The 21,091-nt window shown below is 39.5% G+C and overlaps 1 protein-coding gene across 1 annotated transcript in view; it reads left to right on the forward strand.

Annotated features, from left to right (window-relative positions):
* Grid1 (glutamate ionotropic receptor delta type subunit 1) overlaps positions 1-21,091 on the forward strand; it is a 738,391-nt gene that overhangs the window by 591,523 nt on the left and 125,777 nt on the right. Inside the window, exons 9-10 of the mRNA XM_029541717.1 lie at positions 15,381-15,482; positions 17,035-17,232. Coding sequence (XP_029397577.1) covers positions 15,381-15,482; positions 17,035-17,232 — 300 coding nt within the window. The remainder of the gene's footprint in view (positions 1-15,380; positions 15,483-17,034; positions 17,233-21,091) is intronic.

Raw genomic sequence — 21,091 nt, forward strand, 5'->3', positions numbered from 1 at the left:
CTCCTCCTCCTCCTCCTCCTCCTCCCTCTCTTCCTTCTCCTCTTCCTCCTCTCCCTCCTCCTCCTTTTCTTCTTCTCATTCCATTTGAAGAGACAGGATAAAAATAATTTTATTTTTAATACAACCTATCTTGAGTTCTATATATCATTCCCAAGTTCTTCTTTAAAGTATAATTTCTTCTCTAGTTCAACCATGAATTATCTTTATATTTGTGCATGGTTATAATGCACAGCTATGGACCACAAGGTATTGTAAAGTTCTACCTATAGTTCTAAATTTGTTAAGTTATTTAACAAATCTCCTACTTTTCGTATTTATAGAGGGGCATTGTGTTTAACTTTTCTATCACTGTGTAACAATGACAACTTTTATTTCTTCTCTCAATGTTTTCCTTTAGGTTTTTGTAAACAAAATCTTAGAGTTTTGTATATACAAGAAGTTTTCCTTAGCATTTAGTTCTTCAACTTAGTTTCAAGGCCAATTATATATATCTTATATTTTTTCTTATAGTTATACCATATTACTAGGTATCAAATTCTATAATTATAAGTACATTACAAAATTGAGTACTATAAGTAAAATTGCTTTCAGAGCTTGTGGATTCTGTTATGTCAGAGGTTTGGTTAAGACTCAGCTTTGCAAATCTTTTGGTGTCAATTGAGGTCATTTGATGGTACTCTTCTGGCTGATGCGCTGGTCTTAAGGATTCAAGATGATTGTGATATATATATATCAGAGTACAGTGGCAGAGGTGGCTGGAAGGATGATCTCATTTGGGGTTGATGGGTGGAATACCCTTTGTTATACCCTAGCATGGTGGTCTCAGTGTTGTACCATTTATATAGAATATAGAGTATCTAAGTAGTTCTCAGTTGTTCATTAATTAGGTTAATTCTGTCTTCTAAGAGAATTTTGACAATATCTGAGATATTTTTATTATCACCCTGTGGGATGCTATTGGCATCTAGTTGAAAAAGGTTAAAGATGCTGCAAAACATTTTATAAGCCACTGAATAATAAGTCCTCCATAAAAAAGACAAAGAATTCTCTATCCTGAAATACTAATAATGTCAAGGGTGAACATCATTGTTGTAGACTGAGTATCTCAAGAGAACAAGGGAGAGGGTGCCTGACATTTTCTAGCCACTTCAAAGACATGAAGTATGAGATTCAGACCATATTGAAAGGGGAAAGTACTTGAATATTTTGTGCTTGTATTTTGTTTGTTTTGTTTTTGAGGTACTGTCTCTGGCCATATAGCCCTGGCTGTTTTGAAACTTGCTATACATACTAGGCTGGACTTGAAATCATAGAGACCACCTGCTATTTTCTACTTTTGATAGACTATAGAGAGTTACTTTACAGAAGAGCATGTGGGAGTTCCAGTAGCATAATAGTAATATGACAGAAAAGTATGTGGAGTAACAAGTATCAGAATAAACTTTAAGAGATATAATCTGCAATAGGCAGTGACATGGAAATATGAATTAAGAGATGCCATGAACTAGAGTTAGCACAATGCCTTAGATGCAGGGAGATGAGTCATATCTGCTTAGGGGGTGAGGGAATAAGGTTTTCTCAAATAGGGAAAATAATCTAAGAACCAATAAATTAAACCTTCAAAGAAAGATAGTTCTCTCTCTTTTTTTTTTTTTTTTTCGAGACAGGGTTTCTCTGTGTAGCCCTGGCTGTCCTGGAACTCACTTTGTAGACCAGGCTGGCCTCAAACTCAGAAATCCGCCTGCCTCTGCCTCCGAGTGCTGGGATTAAAGGCGTGCGCCACCACGCCTTTAATTCAGGCAAAGGGGGCACTATTTAGGACAAAGGAAACAATAGAAATGAATGCACTGATAGTCAAGAACTAGTAAGTAATGTCTACTTTCCTTAGTTCAGCCTACAACTTTATGAGTAAAGTTTGTCAGAACCACCTAAACCCACTGAATATTTTACCATAAAGATCAATTGACTGTAGAACCCTTGGAAATTAATTGTCTGGTCATTTGTGAAAAAGCTTGGTGGTCCCTAGTAGATCTTCAATTTATTTGTTCATTAAATGGTTACTTTAAAGCATGTGATATCAGTCAGAAATCATGTCGGATGTTTAGTTTGTAAGAGTGAAAAGAAACAAAAAACAAAAATGTCAACAAAAAATATCCTGTGTAGCCTGAAAGTTGTTTTTTCACAATACAGTGTTTCAGAGTGTGAAGGAAATAGTCAGACACTGTGCTTGGAAATATTGCAAACACTTAGAATAAATGACCTAGAAAGGTTTTATTCAAAGTATAACTCATCAGGTAAGACCAGCCAGATGAGAGAGAGCCAAGGATGGGATGTGAATCAGAGAGATAAGCTTTATCAGGGAGGAGAAGAAAGGCTGTACCCAGAGTTCTTTAATAAAAATGACCTTGGCTTAAGCGAGAACATGACAGGCAGCCAATGATACTGGCTGAGGTGGGTGTTAGAGGGACAAATGGAAAGTGTAGTGTTGGTTGAATCTGAAGAATAGACCTGGACTTGACGAGCCTTGGAGTCCTTGAAAAGGATTATCCATATTTTACAAGAGATGTGAATTTTAAGATGATAACAATAAAATAATTTCCATCTTACAAAGTAAAGGAAAGAAAACTCTAGAACTTGATGAAGATTAATAGATAAGAGTACTGGTAGGTCAAAGTTCTGGACAAGATACGATGTACTATAAACCAATTGCTTTGCTCTCAGACTTCACTGTGCCCATGTATGACCTGGGATAGACGCAAAGTGAGACTCTGCCAGTTCCCAGAACATATACACTGACCAAGGTCTAGAGTAATGATAAAGTGTCCTTTTAATAACCTGTTTTGTTGATGGATTAATTAATTATGAACTAATTGTGGTGCTGAGGATCAAACCCAGCACCTTGTAAGTACCAGGTCTGTGTTCTACTGAGTTACATATGCCTTAGATGTCCTTTATTTAATCTGCTTTACCAAAGCTTTTCCACCATTCAAAATATTAGTTTTCAACACAAAATTGTTTCAAAGAGAAAATTTACCTCAGAGACTTTGAACCATTGTAAGTGAGTCAGCACTGAAGGAGCCAGCCTTTTGTAAAGCCTCTGTTATGGGGCATAACATGGGTTTGTTAAAAGCTAGAATTTGCAGGAAACATGATATCACAGGCAATAATGAGGAAGTGCCCAGGGGGTGATGAAAAACGTTAATTTCCTAATAAGATATTATTAAGTGAATCAAAATGAAGAAGCAATAGTTTCTCTCTTAAAAGAGAGATTATCTATTTCTGAATAGAAAGACATGAAATTTTAATACATTGTGCAGAGCATTACCATAGCTCTATGTCAGAACATTATAGGCTTGACAAAGNGAGATGCTTACTCTTGAAGATGTGAGAGAGGATCAGAAGAGTGGGTTTAAANCACAAATAGGAATTAAAGAAGAAAGAGAAATGAAAGTGACCAGGTTAAGGAGATGCCCCAAAGTTTAGAGTGGGTGTGAGGGGAGACACCACCTCTTTTTTTTTTTAAAATATATAGGGATTCACAGAACAGGCTTGCATAATGTAACTTGCATAATGTAACTGAATTCCGAATTGTGACTAAAGTGTGCAGTATAGTCAATTCTAGTCAATATAAACTAACGGAACTTAGAAAGCTATTAGTATGGGTTTGAGCATAGCATAGACATGAAAGAAGCAGACTCTAATGAGCTATTGTGATGGTTTGTATATTCTTGGACCAGGGAGTGGCACCGTTTGAAGGTGTGACCTGGTTGGAGTAGGTGTGTCACTGTGGGTATGGGCATAAGATCCTCACTCTAGTTGCCTAGAGGTCAGTCTTCCACTAGCAGCCTTGGATGAATACATAGAACTCTCAGCTCCTCCTGCACCATGCCTGCCTGGATGCTGCCATGCTCCCACCTTGATGTTAATGGACTGAACCTCTGAATCTGTAAGTCAGCACCAATTAAAAGTTTTGTTTTTTTTTTTTAAATAAGACTTGTCTTGGTCGTGGTGTCTGTTCACAGCAGTAAAACCCTAAGACAGCTATAGATAGGATATTTGAACCCAAGGAAAGGGCATAACCAGCAAAGTAACTTGCCAAAGATCCCAGGCTCACAAGTGGAAGAAATGGGATTCTAACTGGGCTTGTTCTGCTGCACCATTACTAGAACATTTGGTTTATTTGAAGAGACAAAACCAATACACCTAAGACAATTAAGGAGAGCTACAAAGCCAACCTTACAGCCATAAGCTAGATCACTGTGTAGTTTCAAAATGAAAATCGCTTTATTGTTTTTCTTATGATTATAAAAGCAATGCTTCCTCTCTATACAACAATTCACATATTACAGAACTGTATTGTGCCAGAGAGAATGTTCCCTGAAATCTTATTGCTCCAACGAAGCCAGAAACAGCCACTTATAGCAGCCTTTGTGCTTAGGCAAATGTGTGTATCACCTCACAAACTGAAATGAGTATTAGAAAAAAGTTGAAACATGCTATATTTAATATTATATAACTACCACCCTCATGGAATCATTTGCAGGTAAAACTTCACTTACCTTTTTTGTGTGCTTGTTTCCCGAGACAGAGTCTTTTTTATGCAGCCCAGGATAGCCTTGAACTCACGACACTCTTCTTGCCTCAGCCTCCCATGTGCTAGAATTAAAAGTGTATGCCACCATACATGGCTTTATGTTATTCTTGTACACTTAAGCAGGTTCACTCTTTTTTTTTTTTCTAGACTTATGGATGTGTTAGTCATCTGTCTTGTTGTTGTGATAATCTGACAAAACCAACTTAATGGAGATACAGTCTATTTAGTCTCTTGGTAGGAAACTTTGGGACAGCTGTTCACATTACATCCACACCAAGAAGGCAGAGAGACGAATGCCTCTATTCAACTCAATTTCTTCTTTTTATTCAGTTCAGGACCCAAGCCCATGGAGTGGTGCTGACCACGGTTAAAGTTGCTCTTCCCACTGTAACTAACCTGATCTGGATAACCCCTCGTGGATATACCCAGAGGCCGACCTAAATACAGATAACTCCTTACAGAATTGCCCACAGGCTCCTCTCTTGCAGGCTTTTTCAATCCTGTCAAAGTGAGAGTCAACAATCACAATAGGAAATTTCTATCCACCTGATACCACATAGCTCCCAGGAGTTAAACACCATCACTCAAGTGTCCTGCCGTGGGTGGTACTGTTACTTTGAGAATCCCTCCCCCTCATCATCCTTGCCAAATGGTCATAGATATGTCAGATGATAAGTTGGTCCCATTTGCCGGCACAAGGCTTTATCGTTTTCAAAACTTTTACACAAGCATGCAAGGCATTTAGATGCAATTATCTGTACCCATTTTATAAATACAGATAAATGTATGTTAGTGTATAATTACTGTCAGGACACTCAAAATATAGACTACTTGTATTATCCTCAAGAACCCTGGCTTCCTTGTAATACTTTCCTTCTATTCCCAGCCTCAGGCAACCACGCACCTATTTTCATTATCCGTAATATTGCCTTGGTGAGACTATCATAAAAATAGAGCCATGAAGTACGGTGTCTTTTGTGTCTGGCCTCATTCACATAATGTAATGTTTCTGAACTTCATCTGCGTTGATGCATGCATCTGTAGCTTGCTGCCTTTTAGTTCTGAGATAGTATTGGGTTATATAATTTGTTTATCTATTACCATAATTTGTTTATCTATTTATCAGCTGGCCAATTTTGAGCTTCTATCTTATTGCTATTATAAATAAAGCTTCTATGAAAATTCTCATACAGATATTTTTAAGAAAATATTTTACAGTTTCCTTATAGAATGCCTAGAGGTGGATTTGTTGGGTTGTATGGTAAGTGTATGTTTATTTTGTAAAAAAGTACCATACTACCTTCTATTGTGACTGCATATTTTGCATTCCATATTTTCAATAGCACTTGGTAATATCCATCTTGGATTTGGGCTGTCTTAGTGAGTTTTTACATTTTATCATGGTTCAAAAGGAGAGCATACACATTTCTTGTATATATCCAGCTTTTAAATATGTTCTTTGTAAAGATACGTTCTTTTCATTTACTTTTTTATTGGATATTTTCTTTATTTACGTTTCAAATGTTATCCCCTTTCCTGGTTTTGCCCCCTCCCGAAAAACCTCAATCCCATCCTCCCTCCCCTGCTTCTATGAGGGTGTCCCTCCACTCACCCACCCACTCCCGCCCTTGATTCCCCTACACTGAGGCATCTATGGAGCCCTCATAGGACCAAGGACCTCTCCTCCCATTGATGCCTGAGAAGGCCATCATCTGCTACATACGCAGCTGGAGCCATGTGTACTCCATGGTTGATGGCTTAATCCCTGGGAGCTCTGGGGGGGGGTGTCTGGTTGGTTAATATTATTTTCTTCCTGTGGGGTTGCAAACCCCTTCAACTCCTTCAGTCCTTTCTCTAACACCTCTACTAGGGACCCCATGCTCAGTCCAATGGTTGGCTGTGAGCATCCACCTCTGTATTTGTAAGGCTCTGGCGGGGCCTCTCAGGAGACAGCCATATCAGGCTCCTGTCAGCATGCACTTCTTGGTATCCACAATAGTGTCTGGGTTTGGTAACTGTATATGGGATGAATCTCCAGGTGGGACAGTTTCTAGATGGCCTTTCTTTCAGTCTCTGCTCTACACTTTATCTCTATATTTGCTACGTGAATATTCTATTTTCCTTTTAAGAAGGACTGAAACACCCACACTTTGGTATTCCTTCTTCTTGAGTTTCATGTAGTCTGTGAACTGTATCTTGAGTATTTGGAGCTTTTGGGCTAGTATCCACTTATCAGTGAGTGCATACCATGTGTGTTCTTTTGTGATTGGGTTACCTCACTCAGGATGAAATTTTCTAGTTCTATCCATTCCGTGGCTTAGCTGGTTACAGTGCCTGTCTAATAAACAGGAGATCCTGGGTTTGAATCCCAGTGGTGCCTGGTTTATGTGGGAAGTGGTATAAAAATAAGTTTTTCAATCTTTGAAAATTAAGTGTAAGTTTTCTTCAGATATAGCCACTGTAAATCTTTTATTGACTATCTGCCAATAACACTGTCTCATAACTCTTGAGTTCTATGTCATATTTTTTCCTCCAGCTTTACATAGTGGGAACTTGGTAGTGTGTGACCTTCCTTGCATGTATCTTGAAGTGTTTGCATTTGCTTAAATTGCTAGAGAAAAACGAAGAAGAGATGTTGGCTTCAAAAAGAAGTCAGAGAATGACTAAGGAGGACATCTCACCTAGTGTTGACATCTGACATCCACATGCATACATGTGTGTGCACAGACATAAATCAATAAAGAAGTGAATAAAAGAACATGAAGTAGGACATAAATAAATAAGAGAATAAAAACATGTAGTAAATAGTTAATTTTATTTAGCCATAAAGAAAAATGAAATCATGATAATTTTAAGAAAATAAATGGAGCTAGAAATTCAAATTAAATGACATGACTTAAATTCAGAAATAACTAGTATATTTTCGCCCATATAAGGTTCTATATTTTAGATATAATTATATTTTATATATGCATATGTGTATATATAATTTATGTATATAGTAGTATACATGTACTGTATTCACAGGTGGGTGTAAGCATTGAAGCTAGGAAGGGAGGAAGGGAGTCCTAGGAGAGAGAGGCATTTTACAGAAAGACTTTAGTGATGGAAGCTTTCCTGGGGCCAGCCCCTTCATCCCAGTGAGATCTTGGTTTCTTGGGCTTTGTAGTTGCAGAGGCTAAAGCTCTGGTGTGCCCATTGCTGCCATCATGAGCCTGCTGTCCTGGCAGTGGTGGTGTTTCCAGTTTTTCTCATCTTCCTCTTCGGCATCACTAGACAACTTTTATTTCTCTTTTGTCGTAGGCTTGCTGTGAAGCTTCTGTATGTCCTAGTTCTCTTACTTCACCCTTATTTCTGATTCTGACAATTTCGCCCTCTGAACAGGAGCCAAGTTATGCTGGGGCTAGCTTTAAGATAGTATAACTTTCACCCTGTGCTCAATTCCTTGTGCAGATGGCCTTGGTTGAGATGGAGTTTTTCATTTCTCCCCTGTCAGAGTGAGTCCATGTACTGTAGTTTGTCTGGGAACTTAATGAGTCTACCTGCCCCTTTCTCAGTAGTTGTTTACTAGCATGGTGCTGACCAATAGCTTCTGCAATTTAACCCCCCCCCATACCTAGTCTTAGTGGCTTTTACAGGCTAGAATCCCCCATATGAATCCTCCAGTTAGGCATTGCTTTAGGAGTCTTGGCCAAAGACATTGATATTCTGCTCTCAGATGTTCACACTCTGCTTCTCAGATGTTGTCCTGTTTCTAAGCACGTCTTCCTTGCATTTGGCTTGGCTTATAAGTTGTAATTGGCAATTGGCTAAGAAACTAGCTCACTGGTGAAGTGGCTGCTTAGCATGTGTGAGGCCTTTGATTCAATCTCCTGAACCCCTTTCCTAAAAATAAAGGACTTGTAATCAATTTTCTGAAATCATTGCTGGCTAAATTTCCAATTCAGGCTCACTCAAGATAAGCGGTTCTTCTTCACCTTGTTCTCCATCCAAGCCTAGGGTACTTTGAAGCATAAACCGAGCCCATTTGTTTCCCAATAATAGTGGGCAATAGAATGAAAATTGCAGCAGGCGTATTATTTCTGGAAAGCCCTTCCAGTGACATGACAAACTGTTGCCATCATCACTGAAGCCTCTGTCTCCATGATGCCACCTGTACTCTGCTGATGCCAGTCATAGGTTGATAAGGATAGAGTTCACTTGGGAGCCTCACTCTGGTAGTGCTATGGTTATAAAATGACTTCCTAATTCTAGTTTTCTCTTGAGACCTTCCTATCAGGTGCAGTGGTAGCAACTGAAAAGTCACTGATCTATTATGGTGTTGGGTTTTATGAAACATGGGATTTTGGGTTAAGTGAATAAAATTTGCTTCTTCCTTTCCTTCCCTTTTTCCTTTCCTTCCCTGGACTCCCCCCAATCTCTTTTTTCTCTTCCTTCCTTCCTCCCTTCCTTCCTCCCTCCCTTCCTCCTTCCTTCCTTCCTTCCTTCCTTCCTTCCTTCTTTCCTTCCTTCCTTCCTTCCTTCCTTCCTTCCTTCCTTCCTTCCTTCCTTCTTTCCTTCCTTCCTTCTTGCTCAGTCCCTAGAATAAACAACACTAGGAATCTTGTCCCTGAGCTATAATGTAGTCAGATTGCTTCCATTTTCATCCTCCCTCCCCATGCACAGAGAAGAACACATTAAAATACCTCTACAATGAAGTGATAGATCACAAAATCTCTTCTAAAAGAATCTTGTTCAGTTTAGGGTTAATAGCCCTGCATTTACTAAGAATGGGGCCACAAAATTTTAAATCCTCACATCTTACAATTTGCTGGTGTTACACCATGAAGAGCACCCCCACCCCCATCGACTCAGGAAATGCATTTTTCTGAGACCAGTGGCTTGTGAAATATATTCTCCAATCGGCTAATCTCTGGAACAGTTGTTTGTCATAATCAGATTTTGAGCCCATATATCTCCTTCCAAGCAATGACAGCCATAACCCCTTGCTCCATCCCTGTTTCTGGTCTGGGGGGCGCAGATCTCTGCCGTGAACGAAAACACCGCTCTTATCAACTAGCAGCAGTACTTGTTTTGTTTAACAGTGCTAGAAATTAGTTTTTTGGGGCACTGATCTTGACAGGACAGCTGTCAAAAGTGGGTGTCTATGGCCATTATTCCACTGATCCCATGAAGGAAATCCTGTCTACAAAATACAGTCAATGTACTTCGGCACAAATGAAATGGTCTGGCGCTATGTGACTAAGTGTCAGGACTTCTTCAAGCAAAAGGCTTTTCTGACTTTCCATTTATCAAGTCTATCAGCCTCATTTGGTTCTTACTGACTGAGGCAGTCTCCTTGCATTCTGATCAGGAAGCACCATATACATATAACCTCAGGGTGGAGGTGGGGCATACATCCCTCCTGTGCTGACTGGCCACAAGCTTGGAAGTTATTTTAAACTCCATTGGATTCTCTCATTGGAACTATCTTGATCTGGTCTTGTAGATGGGGTGTTCTGAGGCATTGCCTCTCTCAGAAAGCTCCAATTCTGGTCTTAAGACTTGGGCAACAGCACATAGCTTTGTGGAAATAGTCTCTGCTGTGGGCATTGGGCTCTGGCCTCATTCGAGAGAATGATAAAGCTTCCTTGCCCAACGCAAAGGATCCTGAATCCTGGAACATAGTTGCACTTTGATGTGTTTGAAAGATAGAATTTGTGTTTCACTTTGAAGTAGTTCTTTCTTTGCAGGCTATAGGATGCCTAAAGGCCAAAGAGAGAAAGTTGATATAGAAACAAAACAAAACAAAGCAAAACCCCTTTAAGTCCTAAGCACTTTCAGAACCAAAGACGAGGATGATAACAGGCTTAGAAGGCTTTATATTTTCCTTTTCTTATGATACCCACATCGATTTAAATGTTCTTCCATTAGATTTGACTAAATATTAGCAAAAATGTTTGATGTCATCTTGCTTTTCCTAATAGAGAAAGATTTCCTGTTTTCATGAATCTGGGCTTCACCTGTAGGTATTTCTCTGTCATCAGATCCACCAAGATCCACCACTTTCTTGGAGCTTTAGGAAATAATTCAGTGGTCAAGTATGCTTCTTCTAAGAGATGAGGGACCCTGTCCCATAGTTTTTTTTGCAGACAGAATATGGACTTACTTGGTTATTTGTTTTAGAAGAGCCTTAACTTAATGACAGATAAGACTCTAGATACACTTCTGGCTTTCAGTTTTTAGTCATAAAAAAGCATTGATAGAAATTTGTATAATCATTATGCTAGTTATTACTTATGTAAAACTCCATTTTCTTCCTGTTAAAGTAGTGGAGATCCTATTAAAGAAGATGAGCAATAATGGCTGTTTGCTATGACTCTGTCTATATGCAATGCATATACATGTTTTAACATACTTTGCTCCATTTTTATTGACACTTTTTCTTTACATATAATTCAGGTTATATAGTACAAATGGTTTGTACACTATTTTGATTCTTAATTAAGCTATTTTATGATAGGTTATTTCAAAATTATTTTATTCCTTTACCAAACTCTCAACTTAGCAGGCAGGAAATACAGATATATTCTATTTTACAAATAAGAAAATGGAATCTGAGTGAATATATTCAACAAATATTTATTGGCAACCTTTTGTGTCTCAAATGCTCCAAGCTCATCTACAAAAGTGGTGAGACCAGCTATAATACAAGGCTCATTCATAAAACCTGCTACTCACACCTGCAAGCTCCCATCTTCTCCAAATCTTTGCCAGTTACAGCAGCCTGTTATGGAGAGGAGATCACAGTGCTGTTGGAGGCAAGTTTGGACCAAATGATGGAGATGAGCAAGGCTACTGCAATGTAGGGTCCCAGAGAGTAGAGCAGGAAATCAGGTCCTGAGTATAAGGCTCTGGAGACCATGTCTAGTGCAACTTTGCATAAATCCTGGAGGTCATGAGAAACATTAATTAGCTGTGGTAAATATAACATACCAATGTATGATAATAATGCAAGACATGTTTATATCTTAACATCAGCAGAATATGGGAGCTGAGAATGATTAATGAGACTTCTACCGTTTTTCTGTTATTCTAAAACTATTCTAAAGTGAAAGAATTTTTTAAAATGAGACATAGTTTTTCAGACCTAGAAGAAGAGAATTGTCATCCTGGGCTGAGTGAATTGAACATGAGGTTTCAGAGGTGCATGACGAGCAGGGGAAAAGTAGGATTCCTGGGATTGGGATATGCACGGCTATCTAAACTGACTGGGCTGAATGTCAGAGTGGAATTGTGGTTGGGAAAGCTGTTCTTTTGGGTCATACAGGAATACTTGGAGCTATTCTGGAGGAAATGAGGAGTTATTAGATAATGATAATTGCCATACTTTGTATTTTGACTTACTTGTTTTGAAAATTTTGAAGATGTATTTTATTTTAAGAGTTTTGCCTATATGTATGTCTATGCATCATATGCATGCTTGGTGTCCATGAAAGGTGGAAAAGGAAATGGGATCTGCTGAAACTGGAGTTAAGGATGGTTGTTACTACCATGTGGGTGCTGAAAATCCTGGTTTCTTGCAAGAGCAATAAGTGTTCTTGACTACTAAGGCATCTCTCCAGGCCTGCTTAACTTATTTGAAAGGTATATTCCAACCCACAGAGGACGATAGCACTGAGACTAATAAGGAAATAGCTGCCGTGGCCTTAGGCAGAGTGGTGCTGCCTGGAGCTTAGTAGTCGGTAGAAACAAAGCGTACTTGGAGAGGTATTGAACGGTAGAGCCAATGTTGCAAGCAGGCTAAAACCTAAGCAGGCAAGGGTTTTATTTCATGTTCCTTTTTGCTTTTAATTTTAATTCTTGTGCCCAAGTATAATTTTAATATAAACACAGCCTGGATGATGAAGGTTAGGCAAAGTGCTAGACTAGGTGCTCATTCAGCACAGGGTATCAAAGTGTTAAGATTCCCCTTTCCTGTGCCAAGGATGCTTGGCAGCAGCTGTAGAAACCCAACCATAACATAGGATAGGATATCTAGGATTGCCTTCATCCTAATGATGAATGTGTTTACCATTCTGATGGTAAAGGACACCTCCAAACACTACCCATACCCAGACGTAGGGACCACAAATCTGGAATCAGCAGTTTTAGTGTCAACTAAATGGTTATGGGCTACAGATGCAGATGGCCAAACGCAATCTATTCCTGGCCCTTAGATCCATTCTGTATCATACAAGGGAAAAGGGAACCAAACCCTTGACTGGGTGCTTCCTTTTGTCTCTGATAAACATTTTATTTTATTTTAAAGATCGTATTTACTTTTATTTGATGTATGCAAGTGTTTTGTCTACATGTGTGTAAGTGTTCCACATGCATGCAATCGTTGTGAGGCCTGGTGAGGACACTGGATCTCCTGGAACTGGTTTTACAGGCAGTTATAAGCAGTCTTGGGGGTGCTGGGAACTGAACCTGGGTCTTCTACAAGAGCAGCAAGTGTTGTTACTGCTAAGCCATGTCTGCAGCTCTGGCCTTGATTTTTAATCAGCTTCATATTCAGAGTGTGGGTGCTATTTCTTGAGCACAGTGGGGAATAGCCACATTGTTTTCTCTTGTTTTGGCTCTCAGAGAATGGTACCATTAACATCCTTGATGTATTTGATTAGAATTCTTGGGAATATCAATTTGCTCTAAAGTCTAGTGTGCTACAAATTTGTTAGCAGTGTTGTGGGCTTCTTAGACTATGTGACCATGCTTTGCATTAAATTATTTAGTCTTTACTGGCAAACATCCTGTTATTTAAGATGGAGTATATTATTAGTAGATGTTGGGTCCAAAGTGACAATAAGAAATGCCAGGCTGCTTTTAGATTGGATATGGGATTCTATAATCTCATTCTGATGGTTTTGTTTTAGGTCTCAGAGTTATAATATCCCTTGTGTGGAATGTTTTCTCAACTTCTAGGATAGTGGCTTCTTCAGGTTGAGTGTCAGACATCCAGGGAGTGCTGGGCGAGTAGATGTATCCTAAGTACAGCCTTGACAGCTGTTTTAGGGCCCCATGGTTCATGTCTAAAGGAATAAATTTGGAGTTAAATAGGTTATCTTGTGTTTCTTCCCTAATGAAGAGCGTGCACTGCATAGAGCTGTTTGATCCATGACTTCCTTGCTATATAAATGGTGGTCAGTGGAGCAACATCAGCAACAGTGCCTGGGAGTTTGTTAGACATGAATAATCTCATCAGAAAGTGCATAGAAAAGCCAGGTGACTTGCACATATCTGTAGTTCTCAAACTACCTATTTAATTAATAGCAGTGGTTCACAATCCTGACTGAATGATAGAATCACCAAGAAAACTAACATATCCATATATTGTCCACTAGCAGCTAATTAAATCAGAATCTCCATAGATGGAGCAGCATGTGTTCAAAAAAGTCCTCCCAAAAGAGTTCAAAATGCAGCTATACTAGTAGGTCAAGATGCATTAATATTTCCCATAACCAGACCTCAAGGTTTTTATTTAGTTGGTTTAAGAAGAGTCTCTTGTCATATATATTTTATCTCTTCGATTAATAGTTGAGAATTATTGATGACACAGGGATCTGGTCATTATTACTGAGACCTTGTAACACTGCAGGAAGGATCAGCGACTTTTTTTTTTATGTTTTCCATTTCTTTTTTTTTCAATTTTTATTAGATATTTTCTTCATTTACATTTCAAATGCTATCCTGAAGTCCCCTATACCCTCCCCCAACCTTGCTCCCCTACCAACCCACTCCCACTTCTTGGCCCTGGCATTCCCCTATACTGGGGCATATAAAGTTTGCAAGAACAAGGGGGCCTCTCTTCCCATTGATGACTGATTAGGACATCTTCTACTACATATGCAGCTAGAGACACAAGCTCTGGGGGTACTGGTTAGTTTATATTGTTGTTCCACCTATAGGGTTGCAGAACCTTCAGCTCCTTGGGTACTTTCTCTAGCTCCTCCATTGGGGGCCCTGTGTTCCATCCAATAGATGACTGTGAGCACCCACTTTTGTATTTGCAGGGCACAGGCATAGCCTCACAAGAGAGAGCTATATCAGGGTCCTATCAGCAAAGTCTTTCTGGCATATGCAATAGTGTCTGGGTTTGGTGGATGGATCCCCAGGTGAACAGCAACTCTTGAACACATTTGTCTTCTCTGCTGTTCCAAAGCCAGAATCTTCTTCATATTCTTAGAATATGCATCAGAGATACAATGATTAGATATAGCCTAAGGCCTCATAAAGATACTGGCAGATACCAAGCTTCTACGTACATATCATTAAGAGCTATAGAGCTTGTACTACAGCAAAAATAGGCAGAGAGAATTTAGCCTTGGGTATCATAGGCCCCAGGATGCTTGGCAGGCTACATACTTGTAATTTTGCTAATTGACTATTATTCTCATTTTTACCCACTATGGCACCATCACATGGAAAGTTAAACTCACAGGGAAGAGGACAAATTTGGGGGGACACCATGAAATCGTTTTCATGGAGGACAGAATAAAATTAGATATAAACATTCCAGAAGCCAAATCTTACCAATTGACTTTATTTTAGGGATTTTGGAGCTCTAGGGATCCAGATGTGATGATGGGAGAGTAGAAACCCAGTGTTTGATGTATCTCTCTCCTCCTTATGGTACTGAGATGCCTCTGAGTCTCTAAGATGCCCAGCTGTTGCTGTCTACCTGTCTGATTTAAGATTTCAGTTTGGGAAGAGCCCCTGAGGTGTTTACGAGTCTTCCATCCCTTACTCTTCTGTTTTTTCTCCACAGCTTGCGACCTGGGACTCGGAGAAGGGCTTGAATGGCAGTCTGCAGGAGAGGCCCATGGGCAGCCGCCTCCAAGGACTGACTCTCAAAGTGGTGACTGTCTTGGTAGGATCATGGGGACATCCTGGGAACTTTGTTCTCCAGGTCTCTGAGTCAGAGGCTGCTCTATGGTTAATACAGCCTTGAGGAGGGGATATTAAGTTCTCTCCGGTTATTGCAGGGTTGAGAAAAGGATCTTGAGAAGCCATCTGAGTTCCCAGGAGTTCTGTCATTCAAATAATGATAGGGATAGCATAATGGAGAGTGAGATGGTAGAGTCTCCCCAAGGCTTCTGGGATTTTCAGGGTATACTGTAGAAGGACCACTCATGTTGCCTGCTGCTGGGCTCCCAATAATTTTTAGAAATGTGACCTGCATCTTGACCTCCTGCTACTCCATGGGAGAACAGTGTGGGTAGACAGGCTCTCCAAAAATCTGCTCAGGGAAGACATTTTCCTAGTACCCAACACTGTTGAGGGAAAAAAGTGATAATAAATTTGCAATAAATAAATTTTCATTAGTTATACTTTTTCTACATAGATTTCCTAGAGTCATAGATTTGTACAATTGTCAGATTCATATTCCCTTTTAATTTACTGTTTTCTTATAGAAAAACTTAATTTTGTTTTCATTTTTGGGTAGACTAGTCATAACTTAACTCTTTCCTTCCTACCAAGAAACTCACAAACTAATTCCTGCAGCATTTCTGCTTTCCCTATGTACATACCGCGAATGAGCCTTACATCCTGTTTCTTTTAACCAAAGTAACTCCAAAGTAACTCCATTAGATGCATTCCCTGGGGCTCTTTGCCCTCAGGCATTCATGTTCAGTTTCACACAAGAAGAAATGGTGGGGATGGATGGCGGATATGTTTTATAGATGCTCACCTATCTCCCAGGGCATAGCATATAGTCTGTAGGTGTCAACTCAACATGGTATTGGATTCTTGATCTGGGGCTTTAATCCTTTCCTATGCTTTTACTTATGGTGTAATTTTGACCTGTTTATGGGCATTTATTTTCTAGTATAACCTGATCGATGGAATGGTGTCTTCTTTCTATCTAATACCACATAGCTTTATGACCATACATTATTCTACATAAAAAAGTGTTACAATTTTTCTGTGGCTCCCCTAGAATAATGGCACATACTAGTGATAGGGTCCTATGTCAGTATGAATTCTATAGAAGAAGGAAAGAATATACACCATTTTATTGAGAGGTCTGGGGGTTAGGATAGAGGCTAGGGAGATGTACACGGGACAATTAAATCCCCACTGCCCTATGCTGATGGGAGCATGACTCCTGTCCACTGTACCTTGACTGTCCATAAACTGCTTTTAGAAAAGGGCAGAGGAGTTCAGCCTTGAGGTAGAAATTGGGTAATTACCAACATTTCACTATTGTTGTTACTGTTGATATCATTATTGTCCATGCTGGGGATGAAACCTAGGGTCTTGCATATGCTAAACATTTGCTTTTCCACTGAGCTATGCCCCCAGCCCTAATGTTAACATTCTAATGGTATAGTTCATCATATTGGTCTCTGTACCAATATCCTGGGAATATATATCAGTGAACCTTTTGGGTTGAAGAATGTTTTTTCTGTTTTCTGCAGGAAGAGCCTTTTGTGATGGTAGCTGAGAATATCCTTGGACAACCCAAGCGTTACAAAGGGTTCTCCATAGATGTGCTGGATGCACTGGCTAAGGCTCTAGGATTCAAATATGAGATATACCAGGCCCCTGATGGCAGGTATGGTCACCAGCTCCATAACACCTCCTGGAACGGGATGATCGGGGAGCTCATTAGCAAGGTAAGTTTCAAGATCCGGGCCACAAAGAGGGACATTCCAGTATGTCTCTAAAAGAGACCTGAATTTGGCTCATTACATGTTTGAGTACTTGAGACTGCATGGAAACATCCCTTTCCTCTCCCTCTCCCGTTCTGCATCTGTTTCTGCTCTTTTATTTTCTCATACCCTGACAACCTCAACTTTTCCCGTTTTGTACATTATTCATCCTGTTGGAGATTACCCACTATAATAAACCTTCTCTGTAATTAACTCTTCCATTAACCACTTCCGTACTTGGCCTGAAGTAGGAAACTCATCCCCCTCCCAAGGAGTTCTACTAAGTGCTTGTTCTTCAATGTCTCACAGACTACAAGTATAGTATGTGTCCATGCAAATGTGGGCGTGTAAATGTGAGTGCTCATTGGCCTTGTGTGCCGAAGTGTGGCATCCCCATATTTTCAAATAGCAATTTCACATTGTAAGCTTCCCTCCTATCTGCAGACTAGTTCCTCATCGGAACTTACAGCATGAAGGTGATACATCCTCTCCTAGTCCTATTCCTGTTACTTCATGGCCTCTACTACAATGGTGACCCCATCTCTGATATTATTGCTTCCACTAACCTTGAAAATTCCTGATGTGGCTGTGGACAAACCTGGACTCACAGGCCCTTGTCAAACTGACATCTAGTCACCTTTAGTGTAAATATCCCCCTGTATTATATTAGCATCTTGCAGGCCACCCTCTCAGTTACTTCATGACCACAACATGTTGTGCTTCTGATTATTTAGGGGTATGTGTGTGTGTGTGTGTGTGTGTGTTTATGTGTATGTGTATGTGTGTGTGTTTTTCTTATGAACACAGAATCTTACTTTTTAAGCATGTGTAGTATCTACTAGGCCTATTACTTTGCCAGTTTCATTAATCTTTTATTGTAAAAGAAACGTCATTTTACTATAATTTTGATATTATAAAAAAGTCTCCAGTTTAAATCTTAATTTCAATGATATTTAAAAATTGTACAGAGGTTGTACAAGCATCACTGGAATCTATTCTCTAAGCACTTTCATTACCCCACTGCAGTCACTCATATCTAGTTATAGTTAATTTTGTTCTTACTCCTATCCCATAGTCTTCTTGTTTCTTCTGTAGCAGTGGCTCTCAACCTTCCTAATGCTGTAACCCTTTAATACAGTACCTCATGTTGTGGTGGCCCCCAACCATAAAACTATTTTGTTGCCACTTCATAACTATAATTTTGATACTGTTATAAACCCTAATGTAAATATCTGGTATGCAGGGTATATGATGTATGATATGTAGGGTATATGATGTATGACCCCTGTGGGGGACGTGACCCACAGATTGAGAAGCCCTCCCCTATATTGCTGCATTGTGGAACATTGTGTATATATGGACATACATGATGTGTGGTACCTGGTGTGTTGCTCTCCACTTGGTATACATATGTGAGATTTATCATTCTTGTATATTTCTGCACCCCTCTGACACTGTCGTCTTCCCTACCCTGTGTACCCTCTTGTGGTCATCTGTAAAAATCCTCATGCACTTCATTCCATATGATTTCCTGTGTTATTGATTTTTTTGTTAAATACAAATCTTGAATCATTTTTATTATCTACCCTTGATGTGTACATTCAAGTTTCCACATGAAATCTAGAGGTCTGTACAGATTAATATATGGATCTATATGCTTTCTATCTTCAACTGTCTTCCCATTTCTCCTTTGTCAGGTGACACAGCTACATCCCTCAGAGAGGTTTCACATGTTTTCTTTTGTCCTCAAGATACCTAGGAACTTTTGTTCTTCCTCAAAGGAAAAACAAGTTATCCTTATATATTTTGGAAATAAGCTGAAACTTTTAGGTAAAAGTTCTACTTCCTATAAAACACATGCTTGTAAGTACAGGACCTCTATTATTAGTGGGGGTCTATGTCTTCTAGTTACAGGAAGCCCTCTGAAATTGTATTTTAAGTTGATTTCAGTGTGCCTCCTCTGGATCTTGCTCCATAAATAAGTTCCCCATCCATCCTATGCTATTAACCTCCCATGCTCCAATTTCATCTCTTTTATAGCTCTTTAAATACTTTATGAATATTATTCTTTATTACTCTGTGTGTGAGAGTGTGAATGTGTGTGTGTGTGTGTGTGTGTGTGTGTGTGTATTATGCATTTATACATACATCACTGAGTTCACAAGGAGGCCAGAGGACAACTTGGGGAGTCAAGCCATATGGGTCCTAAGGGCTGAACTCAGGTTGTCAGGCTTGGTAGCAGGACCCCTTTACCTGCTGAGTCTCTCAGGGGCTCTAGTTCTCAGATGTTAAATATTGCGCAAACTCCCACAACCTTAAAAGAGGTTTCTTGATCTTTCGTTCTTGAGAAGGAAGTTAAGAAGCCAACATGCTCTGGCATAGGTACCTTCAACAATTTCCTATGTTACTTTAGGTTGTTAGATTTCAACTTAAGACCTTGATATATCTCTGTCTTCAAGCTCACATATTAAACCTTATAAATTCCTTCTACGTACATTTTCCCTACTTGAACTTATAGTTAAGATATGCAGTTTTAATTGGTTATTCTAAAACATACCTATTCCTGTGGATTCCTTGAGGCAAGGTTAGGATACTGAATATACCTTTCAGCACCTCTGTGTTCAGAGGGGGATTATAGGTCCCACTACGCACTGCCCAGTCACTGATCTAAGCATGGAACTCGTGACCTTTAGCAAACAGTTCATTTTAATGAAGTCTTGGAAGATGAATTTCAGGTTAGAGCATGGCATGTCCAGAGAGACTCTTCCTAGCTGTAGGAGGAATTGGCCAACACGTCTTGAGTTAAGAGTAATACGTGACCCCTCTAGTCTTAGAGGATATCACTTTGGCTTAAAGTATGTACATAAAACAGGAAAGGCAGCAAGATCATGCAGGAAGTAAAAATACTTGCTATTCAAGACTGAAGGCCAGCGTTTAACTTCTAGACCCCATGTGAAGGTAGAAGGAGTGAACCAATTCATAAAGTTGTCCTCTGGCCTCCACCCGTGTACCTGCAAGTACACTTCTCTGCCTCCTTCTTTTCTTTGTCTGTCTGTGTATATCTCCAGATACACACACATAAATAATAAATAAATACTGTTCATAAATCAACAAAGACAAATATATTTTTGAGATTGAGTATAGAGGTACGGTCCTTTAACTTCTGAAGTATATTAGAAGTAAAGCCAATTGATATGAGTAATGAAAGTTGAAGAGGCTTGCTGGAGAAGGAAGTCTCTTACTCCTATCCCGTAGTCTTCCTGTTTCTTCTGTAGCAGTGGCTCTCAACCTTCCTAATGCTGCAACCCTTTAAGACAGTAGCTCATGTTGTGGTGAAGGGTGTCCATGGTAGGAAGTAGAAGGCTCTTTTGGATTGCACTTCTACTTGCTGGCGAGTTTCAGTACCATGACACTTTTGCCTGGAACACATGCAGAAACAACAGGAGCCAGAATATGCCAGGTAGACTGATGAGAAAATGAGCGAGTGTAATTCATAGAAAGTGAAAAGACTTCATTGAATTTTGATGTCTTGGACAATGGTTCCTAACCTTCCTAATGCTGTGATCCTTTAATACAGTTCCTCATGTTGTGGTGATCCCCAACCATTTTGTTGCTACTTCATAACTGTAATTTTGCTAGTTGTGAATAATAGTGTAAATATCTGATTTTCAGGATATCAGATATTGACATCCCCCAAAGGGTTGTTACCCCCAGGTTAAGAATAGAAGTCAGCTCTAGGTGGAGGGAGAGACATCTGTGAGATGAAGTGTGAGTAGTAGGCAACATGGTGTTGGGTTTTGCTTTTTTTCTCTCAGGTCAGTTC

Source organism: Mus pahari, chromosome 8, assembly GCF_900095145.1.
Source record: "Mus pahari chromosome 8, PAHARI_EIJ_v1.1, whole genome shotgun sequence".
In the NCBI taxonomy this organism is placed as follows: Eukaryota; Metazoa; Chordata; class Mammalia; order Rodentia; family Muridae; genus Mus; species Mus pahari.